We start from the raw sequence: 14,015 nt of genomic DNA on the forward strand, positions 1-14,015 counted from the left end.
GTCAAAAGACAGGTGATACGGATCGATAAAATGTATTCCAATGATTTGACTGACGTTTGATCACATCGTGACGCAAACGTTTCGAAATTCATTTCCACAGCAACATATGTGAATTATTGCGCTGGATGAAAAACATGGCTGCGAAATGGCGAGTGTTTGTTTTTTTCTTAAGAAAATAACATGAGAATTGCGTATTCAGAATTTCAAACAAATATAGGGACAACAAAAACAATTTGGAGATACACGAAGAAACCAGTTTTGATATATTATATATATATTTATACATATACGTATATAGGTATTTGCCTTATTTAAACATTTTCTTTCCCTTTACTTGCATGTGTAATTGTTGGTGTATCTGATTTTTTTAATGTTTCTCAATTTTATTATCTTAAAAACTGGGGTAGTTGGGGCATTTGACAATAAGCTGTTTATGAAAGCCTCTCACGGGGTGTGAGTGCGTTTGGCCATTAGATGGGACCAACGGGAGGAATGAGTCGCCGTGGTCGTGATTACTGCTGGCGAGCGGCTACCGTGTTCACGTGACGACCTGATGATGGGGTATTCTCTGGTTGTACGGCTTTCGGATCCGTGGGTGTATCCGCTACTTTCTTCTCGCTGTGGTGGACGGAACATTTTAGGCTGCTCGTCATGGTGCCTCGCCAATGACGAACGGCTGCCATGTTCTCTACTATTGACGCGTAAACTACTATCATCTGCGAGAGGTAATGGACTAAAATTGGTGCCAAATGGATCCATGTCATATTGTTGATGATGTGGATTTGGATGCCTTTGGTGATGGACGATTTGTGGCACTGGAACTAATCCGGGTAAAAGGGTGGGCTCTGGTTTTGTTATTTTAGCAGGTGACTGGATAACTGAAGAATGCTGTTGTACAGATACCACTGTGTCGGCTACAGAGGCAGCAGTCAAGACCCTCGACGGATGGCCGAAATTGACGCTGATGGTAACTGGATGAAGCAAAGGTTGGGCGTTGTTGGATGAAGATGGTGGATTGAAAAGAGCTCTCACAAGTGACAGTTCGACGCTCATGGGAACGTAAAATGCACCTTTTGGATGCAGTGCAAAAATAGGGACGTTTTCAGCTGGTTGGATTATTTGTAAACTCGCCGATTGTTGTTGTTCTTGTTGCATTGATGTGTGATCGATGGTGTAGGTATCGTCCAATTCTCCAGAATGAAGCCTTTGATTTCTTGTCGTCGGAGATGATGGTGGAGGTGGAGGAGGTATGTCGCCATTCCAACCATATCTTGAGTTACCGTGCCGGTGAATATCTCCGTCTGACTTTTTTCTTTTGAGGCCGTTAACTGAATTGAACAAAAAAGGTAAATATGCTATGTAAATTCTTACTAAAGCAAATGGTAACTGTGGATTCTTACATTGTTCAAAGGTTCGTTCTGTTAAAGAATGGTGGCTAGGTTGTTGCGTCTGTTGTTCAGGAAGACTGTTACTCGCTGAAGAGCCGGAAGAAGGTGTCATCACGCAGCTTGATTGTGGAAAGACGTGCTCCAGATCGGCGGTAAATCTCTGATGAATATTTGTTTTGAATTTCTTGTACATGCTGTTGGAATCGTCAGCGCTACTATGCTGAGTGGTGTTGCTTCTACTGCTGCATTGGCTAGATGATGAACAACTTTTTGTTCGGCTCGATTCGCTGTTACTGGATAACAGCATTTGACGTAATTGGGAAGATGTTCCAGACCTCGAAGAGGAATGATTAGATCCTCCACTGTGACTAGAATTGTCCATGTCGGTAGGGGATGATCCATCTGTTGTTGGATTGACGGGCGATGGTGTGTCTGAATTACGTGTAGCTCTGTTTGACCGTGATTCGTCGCTATCACCACCAGATCCCGAAGATGTTCGTGTCGGTCTGTTGTCGTTGGAATGTTGTGGTGGTTGATGCTGTTGACGGTGATTTTCGGTAGAAGCACTGCCACTATTCATGTAACTAAACATGCCTTGAACTCGATCATCCTTCATCTTGTCGGTTTCTGTTGTTTTAAAATAATTTTTTTATTTTGTTTAGGGAATACTTCGTTGGTGGTAAATTTTTATTACCTGTGTTGTCGTTGGACGACTTGAATTGATCTTGAACGCCCTGAGGTGTCGTGCCGCTGACTAAAGGTGATTTGTTGACCAAATCTTCTCCATCGGTGACCGGCGGTCCTGCACCGTTCGGGTGACCGGTCCTTGCCACTAAGGTCACAGCGGTTACTCCGTTTGAATATTCGCCAGTTTCTGAACTCGTTCCTTCCCCTGTAAACCCGAAATTCAGTTGGAAAAACAACAAAGAACACAATGAAACAGAAGTGATTAAAAGAAATTTCACGAAAAAACATTGTCGGAACGCAAAAAGAAAACCTACAAGAAGAGACAAGCGTTTCGACGATGAAATTAAAAAAGAATTCGAGCATTCAAATAGAAAAATCAAACAAAAACACGGAACAAGCAGCAACAAATAAATAAAAGATTGCCGAGTCATCCAGGCGTCTGTCAGATGGAAGTATCCATTTTCAACAGGGAAATATAAGAGCGTGTAGAGAGACACAAACACACAACACACATTTTTTTCTTTCGTTTGTTTTACCTGCAGCCATTGCGTATGCATTCACTTTGAAAAATTTATCAGATACTACTTCTTGATTATTAATTACTGAACCATTGTTAGTTTCTTTTTCTGAAAATCAATAATTTTCTATAAATTTTGAACATAGTTTTGTTTTCTTTAGCCTGGTGATTTTAAAGGGTTATTTCCTTCATTGCAGGTGTCACAGGGAAATGAGAACGGCAGAAGAAACGGAATGAAAGAGACAGGGATTGATTTTGGACATACCACGACTGATTTTCTCATAGTGGTTGTGCAGATGGGCAACCAATCGGCTGCCGAAATCATCTCCAGGATAAAAGGGTCCGTGATGATCTGCCTGATGATGACCTATAAACTGAACCGTCTCAGTGATGCATTCAAGGAAACCCGATCGGTATTGATCCGATTTGGTGTTGCTATGCAGCTGTTCCATCTGCACGGCGATCTCGCACGTTTCTGTCGGCGTGTCATTGCAAAGTTTAACTTTTGATCTTTTCTTTTTGTAATAATTTTGCTTACCCATTTCTTTGCAGGCGTGAACCTGTAAATGCTTCATGTGTTTGATGGTCATTTCGATGATTTCCGTCTTTTCGATCCTGCCGCGTCCCTTCTTCATGTAAGCGGCTGGCAGGAGACGCGATAAGTCGGCCAAGCAGTTGTTCATCCGGTCGCGCCTTCGTTTCTCGATGATTCGATGCGATTGGGGATCACGAGCCGATTTGGTCTTTTTCGAGAAATTAGAATATGCCTCTTCGTCTTCACTTCCGATGGCAGCAAAATTCAAATTCCTAAAGTAAAGAAAAATGTTTTTTTTGTTTAGTTTTAGTTTAATTTTTTGTTTCTAATTCAGTTGTGCGTCATATTTGTCTCCCAGACGAGTTCACAGTTTATTCACCCAGAAAAGAAAAAATATATTGAAATCCGGTTGCAACGGATACGGTTAGTCACACGCTAGAGCCACGTGATCGACAAGGTCATCATCCTTTGGTCATTTTGCGCTGGATAACATGACGAGGGTGTTACATAAAACACAGTTTTGAAAAATTTCATTTTAGATCCAAACGTAAAAATTCCATTAAAGGAAATGATAATTTTCTTGTCTGGTTTTGTGGTTGAGACGGCACGTGATACTATTCGCGCACGTGATGTCTCAACAGTTAGAAGGCGTTGACTTTTAAAGGAGGAGAGCCAAAGGCAGGGGAATTTGACCGCACCCAGAATTTTCTTTTTGTTTTTTCAATAATACTGCATGATCCTAACACCACGTGGGCAACAATCCCCCGCCTCCTGGGCCATTAATGGTAAACGTGCATAAAACGGGATGTAGAATACCTTTATCTTACATCCGTCTGTTAATCTTGTGTCGTTGGGCCTCGTGACTTTCCATTTCCAATACGTATGCATTTAGGCACAACCTCAAAAAATTTGGGAAAACGTATTAAATTTGCTTATTGCACTTTCGTATCTTATTACAATTTTTTTCCCTATCGGTGTGTGAAAATGGAAAGGTTATTCGTGCTATAGCAACGGAGATTATCGGGATCATCAATATCGTTCGGGTGCACGTGCTATAGCCACGTGACTTCTAGATTTTTTTATTTTCCATTTCCTGCAAATTGCATCGGTTGGAAATGGATATTTTGATTCTTTGGTCCAAAGATCTACCCAAAAATAATGAGTAGGTGTGGTCCAAAGTTCATAGTTGGCGTGCCAATCCTAAAGAGGAGAAAATGTTTCACCTCCGCAATCCTATCGCCAGATGGCTTTTGTGACAGCTGACGATCGCAAATTTACACCGACCGAATCTTTCCCTATTGCAAACTGGACAAGGCCATTCTGAATTCTTGTTTCCTTTTTCGTTGCCTGATGCGTATTGTTAACTGGATAAGTTTCAAGTATTGACAATGAGCTAATCTTTAGTGTGTGTGTTTTTTTTTAGCATATTCATAGCGTGACTTTGAAACTGTATCGTCCTTGAACCAAATAATCTGTAAAACTACGCCCATTTGCTTCACATGAGGCAAACGATCATGTCTCGGAGCGAAATTTATAACACTCAAGTTCTTCTGGTATTTCTTAACATAGTCAAGGTCATGTGGAGGACTGCTTGTAAATCTTCCACTAGACTTTTAAAACTCTTGACCAGAAAGCAAGTTCAACTACGGAATCAATTTGCACGAAAACTTACCGGTCGTAATGGCACTGGTTCGGCGAATCAACCCAGTATTTATCCATTTTTGAAGACGAGTTGGCAACATCCATGGTGATAACGTCGAAACCGTTTGATGCTTGACGAGGTAATTGTTTAACGAGTAACAAGACGCAAATGTTTTAACGATCAGTTTTGCTTTTTCATGGTTCACTAATTCACTGGCAGAATTTTCTTTTTGTTTAACCATAAAATCTCCTTTTTCAAAAATATTTTCAGTTTAAAAAAATAAAAGCATGCGTGTCTGAATTGGCCTGGAACGCAAAGTTGACTGAGACGGTAGAGAAGGCAAACCGGGAGGCATATCACGACTAGCTGCAGTGGGGTATGGTAGGGGACGGTAGGGGGTTGTGCGGGGAAGGGCAGTCCCGAACGAAGAAAAATAAAAGAGGGCGCAATCGCATACACGCGTGAGAGAGAGAGACGCTTGATCACGTGTTTGAGACAGGCGGGCCACACAGCTCTCTCTTATTGCTGCACATGCGTCCCTTCTTTTTTTTTTTATATTTCAATTTGTCTTCTCCCGACTGCACCCCAGACCTCAAAGTGCACGAACGACACGTTCAAAAGTTTATTTTAGATATTCTATTGCTTTATCTCTGATTTGACGAAAATTGTGCGCAGACCATGCAACCTTATTTTAAGGCCAAACAAAGAATTCTTTGGCGTTTCAACACATACCTAACGGCGCACGTGACAAGCAAAGAAATGTCGTGTGTGTTCCAAAAGATTGATTCAAATTCTTTTTTCCCTTTTTTTTTAAACTGAGGAACCCTTTCATGTCGACCATGTAGGGAAGAAAACACAACAACGAGTTATCTTTTTTTTTCTTGGGCCTGTCGGTTGTTTCCAACATATTTCTTCGCCATTCACGTGACTACAAAAAAAATGCCGGAGCCCGTAAGAAGGGAGAGGAATAAATAAAAAGAAATAAAAAAACTAGGAAAGAAAAAGAAAGGATAGCTACCCATGACAACACAGAGGAAAGGGCTTTATGTTCACCGGGTCGTCCGCGTGACTCTTGTTCGTCACGTGGATCGTAGCGTTGGCACCACATCCCATCCTTCCTTGTCTATCCACTTTACTTCCCACCCTCTGCCTAGTGTCGCCGCCTGGCGGCTCCCCCATTTTCGCAAAGAGCACGTTTCTCCAACACATCGCCTTATTTCATATGGTCGGTTGTTGCGTAGCAGCTCTCGGGTTAATAAAACATCAGACGCCATTTTTTTGGCTTCCTTCCCATTTTGAGTAAAAAAAAACTTTTCTTTTACAACTGCATTCGTTAATGTATTATTTCTTAACCTTTTCTTTTCCAAATTTTGTTTTCTTAGAAAGTCACGAAGGTACATTTCTTTAACTTGGCAAAGTTTTGCAGTGTTTTCAAATTCTTCGCTCCCTTTTTTGGAGAAAAAGAACCTGATGATAAAAAAAAAGAAAACCTGAAAGATACACCGGTTTTGCTAATGTTTTTATCCCCTTTTGCTAGAAGATGGACGGTGTTATACATTTTTGTTGAGTGCACGTGTTCTCGTCTGGGTGGGTCATCTACCAAATCCACGTGAATATTCACGAACGCTGCAGGGGAGGTCATTCTTTTTATCAATTCTTGTAATAACAAATAAGATTGGCATGCATTGAGATACTGTTATCTGATATTCCATTTGCGTCATGTTCTTCAAAGACTGAACGGCTAATCTTACGCGTACACCTAGTTTCCTTAATTGGGAACCTGATTCGGAGGCTGCTACCTGGACGTAGAAGAATTTCTGTTCTGTCTTTCGGAAGTTCTATTCATCACACTATTTTCGTGAAATTGCTTCGTTTTTCTTTACGTCAGTAACAAAGGCTGTTTAAAGCGACTAAGTAGAGGACGAGTATTTTGAGGAATGGAGTCAGACTAGAAGTTATGGTTTCATGCAGAGAGCCATGTGACTGATCGATTTCTGTCATCCCCAGCACTCACTCACACAAGATGTTCTCCGAAAAGCTGGGGGTGTGGGCCCCTCTCCTTGCTGCGCACACTGGATTACGTCCCTCCAGGTCTTTTCCTACAGTTTCTGCTGTATAGCGGACGGGGTTTTGCGATCGATAATCAACCAATGCTTGTCGCAACGAAACTATTTCAAACTGGTAACAAAGTTTTAATCATTCAGGAATCAGCACGCCGCTTTACTCGACGCTGTTTTCAAATGGAAAAGAAGTGCATTTTAGTTAAGGAAAATTAATTAAAAATAAGAGTAATAGAATTGTTTATGAATTCACTAATGATCTTGATTTTTCCGACAAGTGCTATCGGCGGATTGTATGCAAATCATAGGTTACGGTCAACAAAATATAATTCTGGCATAATGCACGTGAGCAGAGTCTTGATGTATTCATTAGCCTGCCCCGTTTGCTGGGAGGAAACGCCCTAAATTGCATGAAATGCACTCAGGCAATTGTGCTAAATGTTATTGCAGAATGAACGCTATTAACCGATGCTGGCTGAAAAGGTAGTGGTATACGTCTTCAGACGGACGCTCACGTGCCCAGAGCGCGTGACCAGCAAATCAATCGATCGTCATGTACCTAGAAAGATCGCAAAGCACCAGGCACGTTGCCACTTCATTCGGAAGTTTGGCGCGGGAAATATGGTTTATGTTATCTCTCTTATATTACTCTAAAGCTCTGCTTGTGCCGTTTTTATAAGTTCGGCCATGGGTTTAGATATCTTATTTCACTCATTTGTGTTACCGACTAGCAAACATGAAATCAAATGAAAACCGATGGACGTCGGAGTCGGAGAGACACGTGAACTGCAATCTGCCATCATGCGTCTGATGAATTTCTAAAAAGGGTGCTGCCATCTAGTTACTCTGTTCTTACTCGAATGCTTCTACGATGGTCTGCTGTTTTTGCAGAAGACACACGTTGGCTTCCCGGCTATTTTTGTTGGATCAAGAATCACGTAACCAACCGAGTATTGTTAGTTGGTTGTTTAAAAAAAAGTCCGTTTTTACTAATTAATTCAGGTACTGGGAGGTGCGTTTTATTTTGGAAAATAAGTTTTGCGAACGAGCGTTATGGAGTAAAAAAAACAAACGGCAATGTACCAACTAAACGTTAGCTTGTTACGTGAAGATAAAGACAACCAGTCCTAAAGTTATACATGCTTGGAATGTTTTTTGTTTAGTTTAAGCTTTCGTGTAAAAAGATTTTGTAACATTTTCCTTTTTTTTTGCTTTAATAGTGCTACAGATATGGGTAACACAACATCAATTGCACAAACCACTGCTGATTCTTTAACCAAACCACTATATGGCGCCAACCAAACCCAGGTTTGTGAAAGTGAGTCAGACTGTAAAACTAGAAATAAATAATAAAAGACTTATTTTTATAGCAGTATAGCCATAGCAGTTCTCCTCACGCTGATCAAAGGCACATGAAGTATGATGGTTCATATCCCACTGAGTGCCCAATGCATGCTCAGGGAGGTGTAAAAGCCTCAGCAGTAGGTTTTTTGTAACAGTTGTCAGTATACCTTGTATTTCTAATCTGGAAACATTCTTTTATATCAAGGCACCTGCACAACCTGTGGAATATCCTAGTGAATGCCCAATGAGCAATGATCATAAATTAGAAGCCAAAACAGAATCAGTTTGTAGAAATCACACATTTTTGTTGTATTGCTTATAAATCTTCCACACCTTTTTGATAGAAACAAACCCAAACTATGCAATATCCAAGTGAATGCCCAATGAGCGGAGAAAATGGCTCACTCCTTTTAAATACATCTGGGGATGTAAATCCACTGAACATGGTAAAATATGGTTCAAATTCTATTTCTTAATATCCAGTTCAAAGGATGAATATTCAAATAGATGCCCCCACCGAATCAAAGACCTGCTCCTGATCAGCCGTTCAGTTTGCCTACACAGAGGCAAGTATCGTCCATCCCGAAAGCAGGAACTGAGAACGAATTCTGGCAGTATCCCTCTCAGCAGGTTCACATTTGAAGAAATTTCTATTTGCACATCACCGGCAGCAATTATTTGAGTTTTTATTTTTGTACAATTAAAGATGTTTTGGAATGCGATGTTGCGAAAAGGTTGGCGATGGGAAGAATCAGCTTTAGAACCAAAAGATATGGACGACATCATCAAGATTCACAATTCGAATAATGAACAAGCTTGGAGAGAGGTAGACTGCATAATTTAATTTTAAACCACAAAGCTAATTTATTCATGGCTGTTCTTGGCCAAATCAGGTTTTAAAATGGGAGGCTCTACACGCGTCTGAATGCGGCAGTCCTCGCTTAAAAAGTTTTGGAGGAAAAGCCAAAGATTATTCTCCTAGAGCGAGAATTAGGCAAATGCTGGGGTAAGATTTCCGTAAAGTACATCATCTTCACTGGGATCTTTTTCTCATTTTGCCGTCGAATGTGCAGCTACGAATTGCCGTTTGATCGCCATGATTGGATTATTGATCGCTGCGGTCGTGACGTTCGCTATGTCATTGATTACTACGACGGCGGGAAGGTGACCGAGGATTATAAATTTGCATTGCTAGACGTGCGACCAGCCATGGATTCATTCGACAATTGCTGGGATCGGATGAAAGTGGCCTGGTGGCGTTGGAGGTATAGCCGCGAAGAAACCACCCCCGTTTTCGAACAAAAGGATCATAACGAAAACCCAGTCAAAAGTGGCGTAGAGTAAATGAAATGAAACATGTTTTCTGTGTTTTGCTTCCGTCTCAGTTTGTAGTACCTTGAAAGTTAAAGTGCGTTCAATTGCAAAAACAATACAACAGTCTCCGTAACATCTTGTCGTTTTTCGTGATCCCTAGATGGCAGTGCAACTCTCGTTTCCCTTTTAATAAAAAAATTACAAGAGCGAGAACAAAAGACATTATAGATAAGCTTTTATTTTTTTTAAATTGCATTATTATTAATTTCATAAAAGTTGTTAATATAAATTAAAGGTCACACAAATAATAGTTATCGATATTTATGTTAATATTTAAGCCGCTGGTAAAAAAATTAAATGTTGGGTAGGCTTGAGGAGGTGGGGCTCTTTAACAACGTAGCTGTCATAAGCGCGCGGCCATCTTTTATCTCTGTTTCGAAACGGCATGACATTGAGTCGCAGAGACCACTTGTTGTTGTTTTTTGTTTCATTCTTTTAATCTTCCAATCGCTTGTGTTTCGTGTAGAAGACGATCCCGACTCCTTTCAACGTTGATCACGATGATAGGGTAAGAATGAATGTTATCTCATTAATAACAGTTTTCTTCTCACGTAGTCAATAGTTCCTGCGTCAATTGTTTAGCAATCAACGCTCAATTTGAGCCTTGTTTGACTTTTCAGACCTTGACATGCCCTTGTGACGTATTTTTCTAACAAAGATAACGCAGTTACTTATCGTGACCAATCGAGTGAGAAATCTTTCTGCATCCTGTTTTCATACTATTTTCTACCAACCACCAAGGTTACGAAAACCTTTTGTCTACTTTCTTCTTGTTCGCTTTGCACTTGTTGAAGCTCAGCATGAGCAGCGTACTATGACAGGAATCCTTGAAGATTGTCCATGTGTACTAGTGTGGTAACATGCCTCATTGAAAGTATTCAGTGTGCCTTTCAGCATTACTTGCTGCAGTGGATGTAAACTTCATTCTGATCCATCTTTCATTTCGATCAGAGAATTTTGGTCCTTTGCAATATTTTCAATGGATCCCACAATGGTGAAGTTTCATACGTGAAGCATATAGATGGTAATATTTCTGTATCAACTAATGACCTTTCAGGGGGGGACTAAATCAATCAATCAATTCAGAAGTAGCATAAGACGCATCATCCTCTGCGCATTGATAAATGTGCTCCGTACGTTACATGTATTGGGTGTGGGAAGGTGAGTGTGTGCGAGTTCTCTAACCTGTAGCCTTCTTGTATAAAGGTCATATCCCACCAAACCGTAGCAGTCGCGAGTATTGATCCATTCTGGTCGTCAGCAACATCATCCCTCCTGGATTTAGGCCTTGTTTCTCCTTTCCTCCTGTTCTCCCTCCCCCCCCTTTTTTTTTTGCTCTATGTCCTCTTTTTATTCATCTCTGTAGAGTTCCTTTTTTTTTTTTTTCGTGCCCATCAATCTTACAAAACTAGAAAGAGAAAAGTTGCATCGACATGCAAAAGATTCTGATTTCATCCACGTCGCGCTTCGTGTACAAAACACACTCGCAGTTTTACTATGCATAGACAGAGATGATGCGCTCGAACATGTTCACTCCATCTCCAGCTCGTTAACTAATTAGTTTTACCCCTTGATAAGGGAGTTCCGCACGAGTCTCACGTGGTGGTGTTGCACGCAGCTGTTGATGTACCAACGGCCTGCCCTCTCCCCCACGTATCCACCCACATTCTAAAGGGACATACACAAATATTTGGTAGCCAAAAGAATTCCTTCTTGTTCTAAATGAACAGTCACCAGCCGTGGTGTACTCCTGTATATTAGATTTCCCGTTGTAAAAGCAAAAGACATCTGGAAACATCTGTTTTCGTAATGATTAAAGCATATCTCGGCAACGCAACAGGTTTTTTCCTTGTAACTCAAACGCGTTACTAAAAAGGGCGTCGTGAGTGCCGAATGCAATTGGTTACGACTGTTGCGTATGTTGCCATTTTTAGATAAAGTTGTCATCAAACTTCATAGAATTTTTCGTGCCTCCCCACAATTACGTGCAACACATTAACGTCCCATTCAAAGCGCCTTTGTACAATTTGTATTTTTTTTTTTTTTTTTTTTACCTAGTTATGTTTTATTGTTGCTCGCCCTTGACGACGGAAAGCTTAAATCTAATCATTCGAGATGTTTTCGAGCTCCAATTTGATATGGCGCCTATTGTAGCGTTCCTCCAGGCGATCTACCCGTTTTTATCTTTGCTTATCGCTGGGCGTCACGTGCCACCTCTTTTGCGTGGAAGCGGCCGCTTTACTGTTAAGAAAAAGTCCTTTTTTTCCCTTTCTTTTTGATTTTGGTAAGAGAACCGATTTTCTTGTAGTCTATGCACACTCACGACATCGACATCTTCGGCAACTTGTTGTGTGTCCTCCTCAATCCTGAACGTGTGGAGAGCAAAACGCCCACGGGTGAGTGCCTCTTCTCACGCTCCTATCCATCCTATGTTGCGTTCATTTTTTTTTTTTCGTTCGTAAAGAGTTTCTTGATGGCTCCATGTCCTCAACACACGCAAGCGTTACACGGTTGGTAGCTGACTAATTAGTCGCCTCATTTTCATATATTTTTTTAAATATTTTACTCCTGTTCAAAAAGCGGCAGCTCCATCGATCTGTCTTCGACTCCTTTGATGTCGATACAATTTTGTTCCTTCTGTTTTTTTTTTGTTTTTTTTTCCTTTTTTTTTTTTTTGATGCTTAGTTTTTTTTTGTCGTTTTGTTTGCCTATACCTTTGAAGCTCAACTTGTTGTGTTTGTGCCTCATTTCGATTTGACTGCTGCCACTAGAGATCGATATCACCCTGGGCAACGAGGGGAAGGAGCTTATTTGTCAGGGGGGTTGGATTGGATCCAGCAGTCCATTAATCGCCCACACTAACACAACACGCACGAACTGCACTATTACGTGACAAAAAATAAGCGACAGAAATCCGTTAGATAAGAACACAAATCCCAATTCGTTATATTAACCATATTGAAAGAGTGGGGCGCAAAATTTAGTTATCTGTGTCCTGTTTTTAATTTTTGGAGGTGGTAAATGCAGTTTGATTGGCTCAAAACAGCAACAACAAAAAAACAAAAAAAAAAATTGACAGTCCCTTTAGGGCCACGTCAATCTAAGGGAAAGGAATTTTACGTATCGGGACAAATTTCCATAACCGTAGAATTCTTTGAAAGACCAAAATTTCGAAAATGAATGCTAAACAATGCAAACGTGTTTCACGTTTGCCTTGGACTACCTGTAGGATGGGGGTCTTCAGAAACCTGTCATATTGTTTAGCATAACTCCTGATCGAGTTTTATCCCCCCCCCCTCTTTTTTTCCCCGGCTTCAGATACTAATTAGGAACTAAAAAAAAAAAATTATATCAGAAATCGGCATATGACAAGCAAACGGTCCCCATAGCCCTTTTTGGGAGATTTTGAATAGCTGTCTTTTTGACAGAGAATTTCTCTTTGAATTTTGTATGCGTGCAGGTGTATTTGATGTTGTCGATCGATAAGAGGAAGCTCACCGCCTTTTATGTCACATACATTTTTTTTTTCTATCTCTCTCCTTTCCTGTTATAAAAGTATAGTCATACATGCATAGCGTATGCTGACGCGCACGAAATAGACCTACTGTGCACGTAGCGTACAGTTGCTCCATTGGCTGTTTGCACCGATATTGTGTGTGCGTGTTTACACCGCAGTGGCTTGAATCCACCATCCCGTGGGTTTCAATTTCCGTTCGATTTCCGGCAAAGAGGCCTTCTTATATATTTAGAAAAAGACGGAAGAAAAAGAAAAGCGAAAATTTTTTTTTTTTTCATAAAAACAAGTCAACCGACGAGAAACTAAAAAGAAATAATAAGAAGCCCCGACTGTTATAAGTGTTGATGTTGTGTGTTTTTTTTTTTTAAGTAAAAAAAAGGCGTTCGTGCGTAGAGTATAAAGCGCACTTGTTTAAAAGTTTTATTGAAAAAAAAAAAAAAATAGCAAAAACTTTTTTTTTTTTTTTTGCGGGAGGGAAGGGTAATTCTGACCAGCGTCTGTTTCTAATTTTAGAAATATCTGCTGGACACACGGGTATTGTACGGTAAAAAGCAACTTCGTTTTTTTTTGTTTTTTTTCGAAAGAAAAGCAACAAAGCGAATTGAATTATTGTTGTGTACCGTTTATACTTGTTTCCAAGTTTCGCTTGACTTGAATCCAATATACAATTTTATGTTGTTTTTTTTTTCCCAACCACTCTTTTAATTGGCCAATGCCGTAACGACGGGTCGTAGAAACCTCTAACTGGCCGGCCGTATTGAAAAATGGTGGATGAGGTCTCTGGCAGCACTTCCCATCGTTTGGTCTGAAAAGTTGTGTTTGAAGTTCTCTGGATTCTTCCGAGAATCCTACGCAAGAACGTGATGGTTGTCGGTATATAGGAGGAGGAGAAAGGGGCGTGTGGTAAACACCGGAGGAAAAGCTTTCATGTGAAGTTAATTGTTTCGCGAG

The 14,015-nt window shown here is 40.6% G+C and overlaps 2 protein-coding genes across 5 annotated transcripts; one reads left to right on the plus strand and one right to left on the minus strand.

Moving 5' to 3' along the window:
* Window positions 1-16: 16 nt before the first annotated feature.
* Window positions 17-5,131, minus strand: LOC130688985 (transcription factor cwo-like). The gene is made up of 6 exons (XM_057512011.2): window positions 4,800-5,131; window positions 3,131-3,399; window positions 2,858-3,067; window positions 2,083-2,280; window positions 1,401-2,015; window positions 17-1,328 (listed from the first exon to the last, which is right to left on the minus strand). The coding sequence occupies exons 1-6, from the start codon at window positions 4,871-4,873 to the stop codon at window positions 445-447; spliced, it is 2,250 nt and encodes a 749-aa protein (XP_057367994.1). The 5' UTR covers window positions 4,874-5,131; the 3' UTR covers window positions 17-444.
* Window positions 5,132-7,674: 2,543 nt separating this feature from the next.
* On the plus strand, window positions 7,675-9,620 carry LOC130689189 (holocytochrome c-type synthase-like). Of its 4 annotated transcripts, none has more exons than XM_059496086.1 (9): window positions 7,675-7,841; window positions 8,050-8,137; window positions 8,200-8,310; window positions 8,379-8,456; window positions 8,518-8,619; window positions 8,681-8,803; window positions 8,880-8,999; window positions 9,067-9,179; window positions 9,247-9,620. In XM_059496086.1, the coding sequence occupies exons 1-9, from the start codon at window positions 7,690-7,692 to the stop codon at window positions 9,515-9,517; spliced, it is 1,158 nt and encodes a 385-aa protein (XP_059352069.1). In that variant the 5' UTR covers window positions 7,675-7,689; the 3' UTR covers window positions 9,518-9,620. The 4 variants fall into 4 exon arrangements, with proteins under 4 accessions (XP_059352069.1, XP_059352070.1, XP_057368196.1 ...); XM_059496087.1 differs by having other exon boundaries at window positions 8,203-8,310; XM_057512213.2 differs by having other exon boundaries at window positions 7,722-7,831.
* Window positions 9,621-14,015: the final 4,395 nt, after the last annotated feature.

The sequence above is a fragment of the Daphnia carinata genome, chromosome 7, assembly GCF_022539665.2.
Source record: "Daphnia carinata strain CSIRO-1 chromosome 7, CSIRO_AGI_Dcar_HiC_V3, whole genome shotgun sequence".
Lineage (NCBI taxonomy): Eukaryota > Metazoa > Arthropoda > Branchiopoda > Diplostraca > Daphniidae > Daphnia > Daphnia carinata.

Excerpts from the sequence above, each read along its gene's own strand:
- LOC130689189 (XM_059496086.1), top strand. The coding sequence starts at position 7,690 with ATGCTTCTACGATGGTCTGCTGTTTTTGCAGAAGACACACGTTGGCTT. Across the intron at positions 8,138-8,199 it reads ATGGCGCCAACCAAACCCAG|CAGTATAGCCATAGCAGTTC; the intron begins GTTTGTGAAAGT and ends TTATTTTTATAG. Across the intron at positions 8,311-8,378 it reads GAGGTGTAAAAGCCTCAGCA|GCACCTGCACAACCTGTGGA; the intron begins GTAGGTTTTTTG and ends TTTTATATCAAG.
- LOC130688985 (XM_057512011.2), bottom strand. The coding sequence starts at position 4,873 with ATGGATGTTGCCAACTCGTCTTCAAAAATGGATAAATACTGGGTTGAT. Across the intron at positions 3,400-4,799 it reads AACCAGTGCCATTACGACCG|GAATTTGAATTTTGCTGCCA; the intron begins GTAAGTTTTCGT and ends TCTTTACTTTAG. Across the intron at positions 3,068-3,130 it reads TCACGCCTGCAAAGAAATGG|AAACGTGCGAGATCGCCGTG; the intron begins GTAAGCAAAATT and ends ACACGCCGACAG.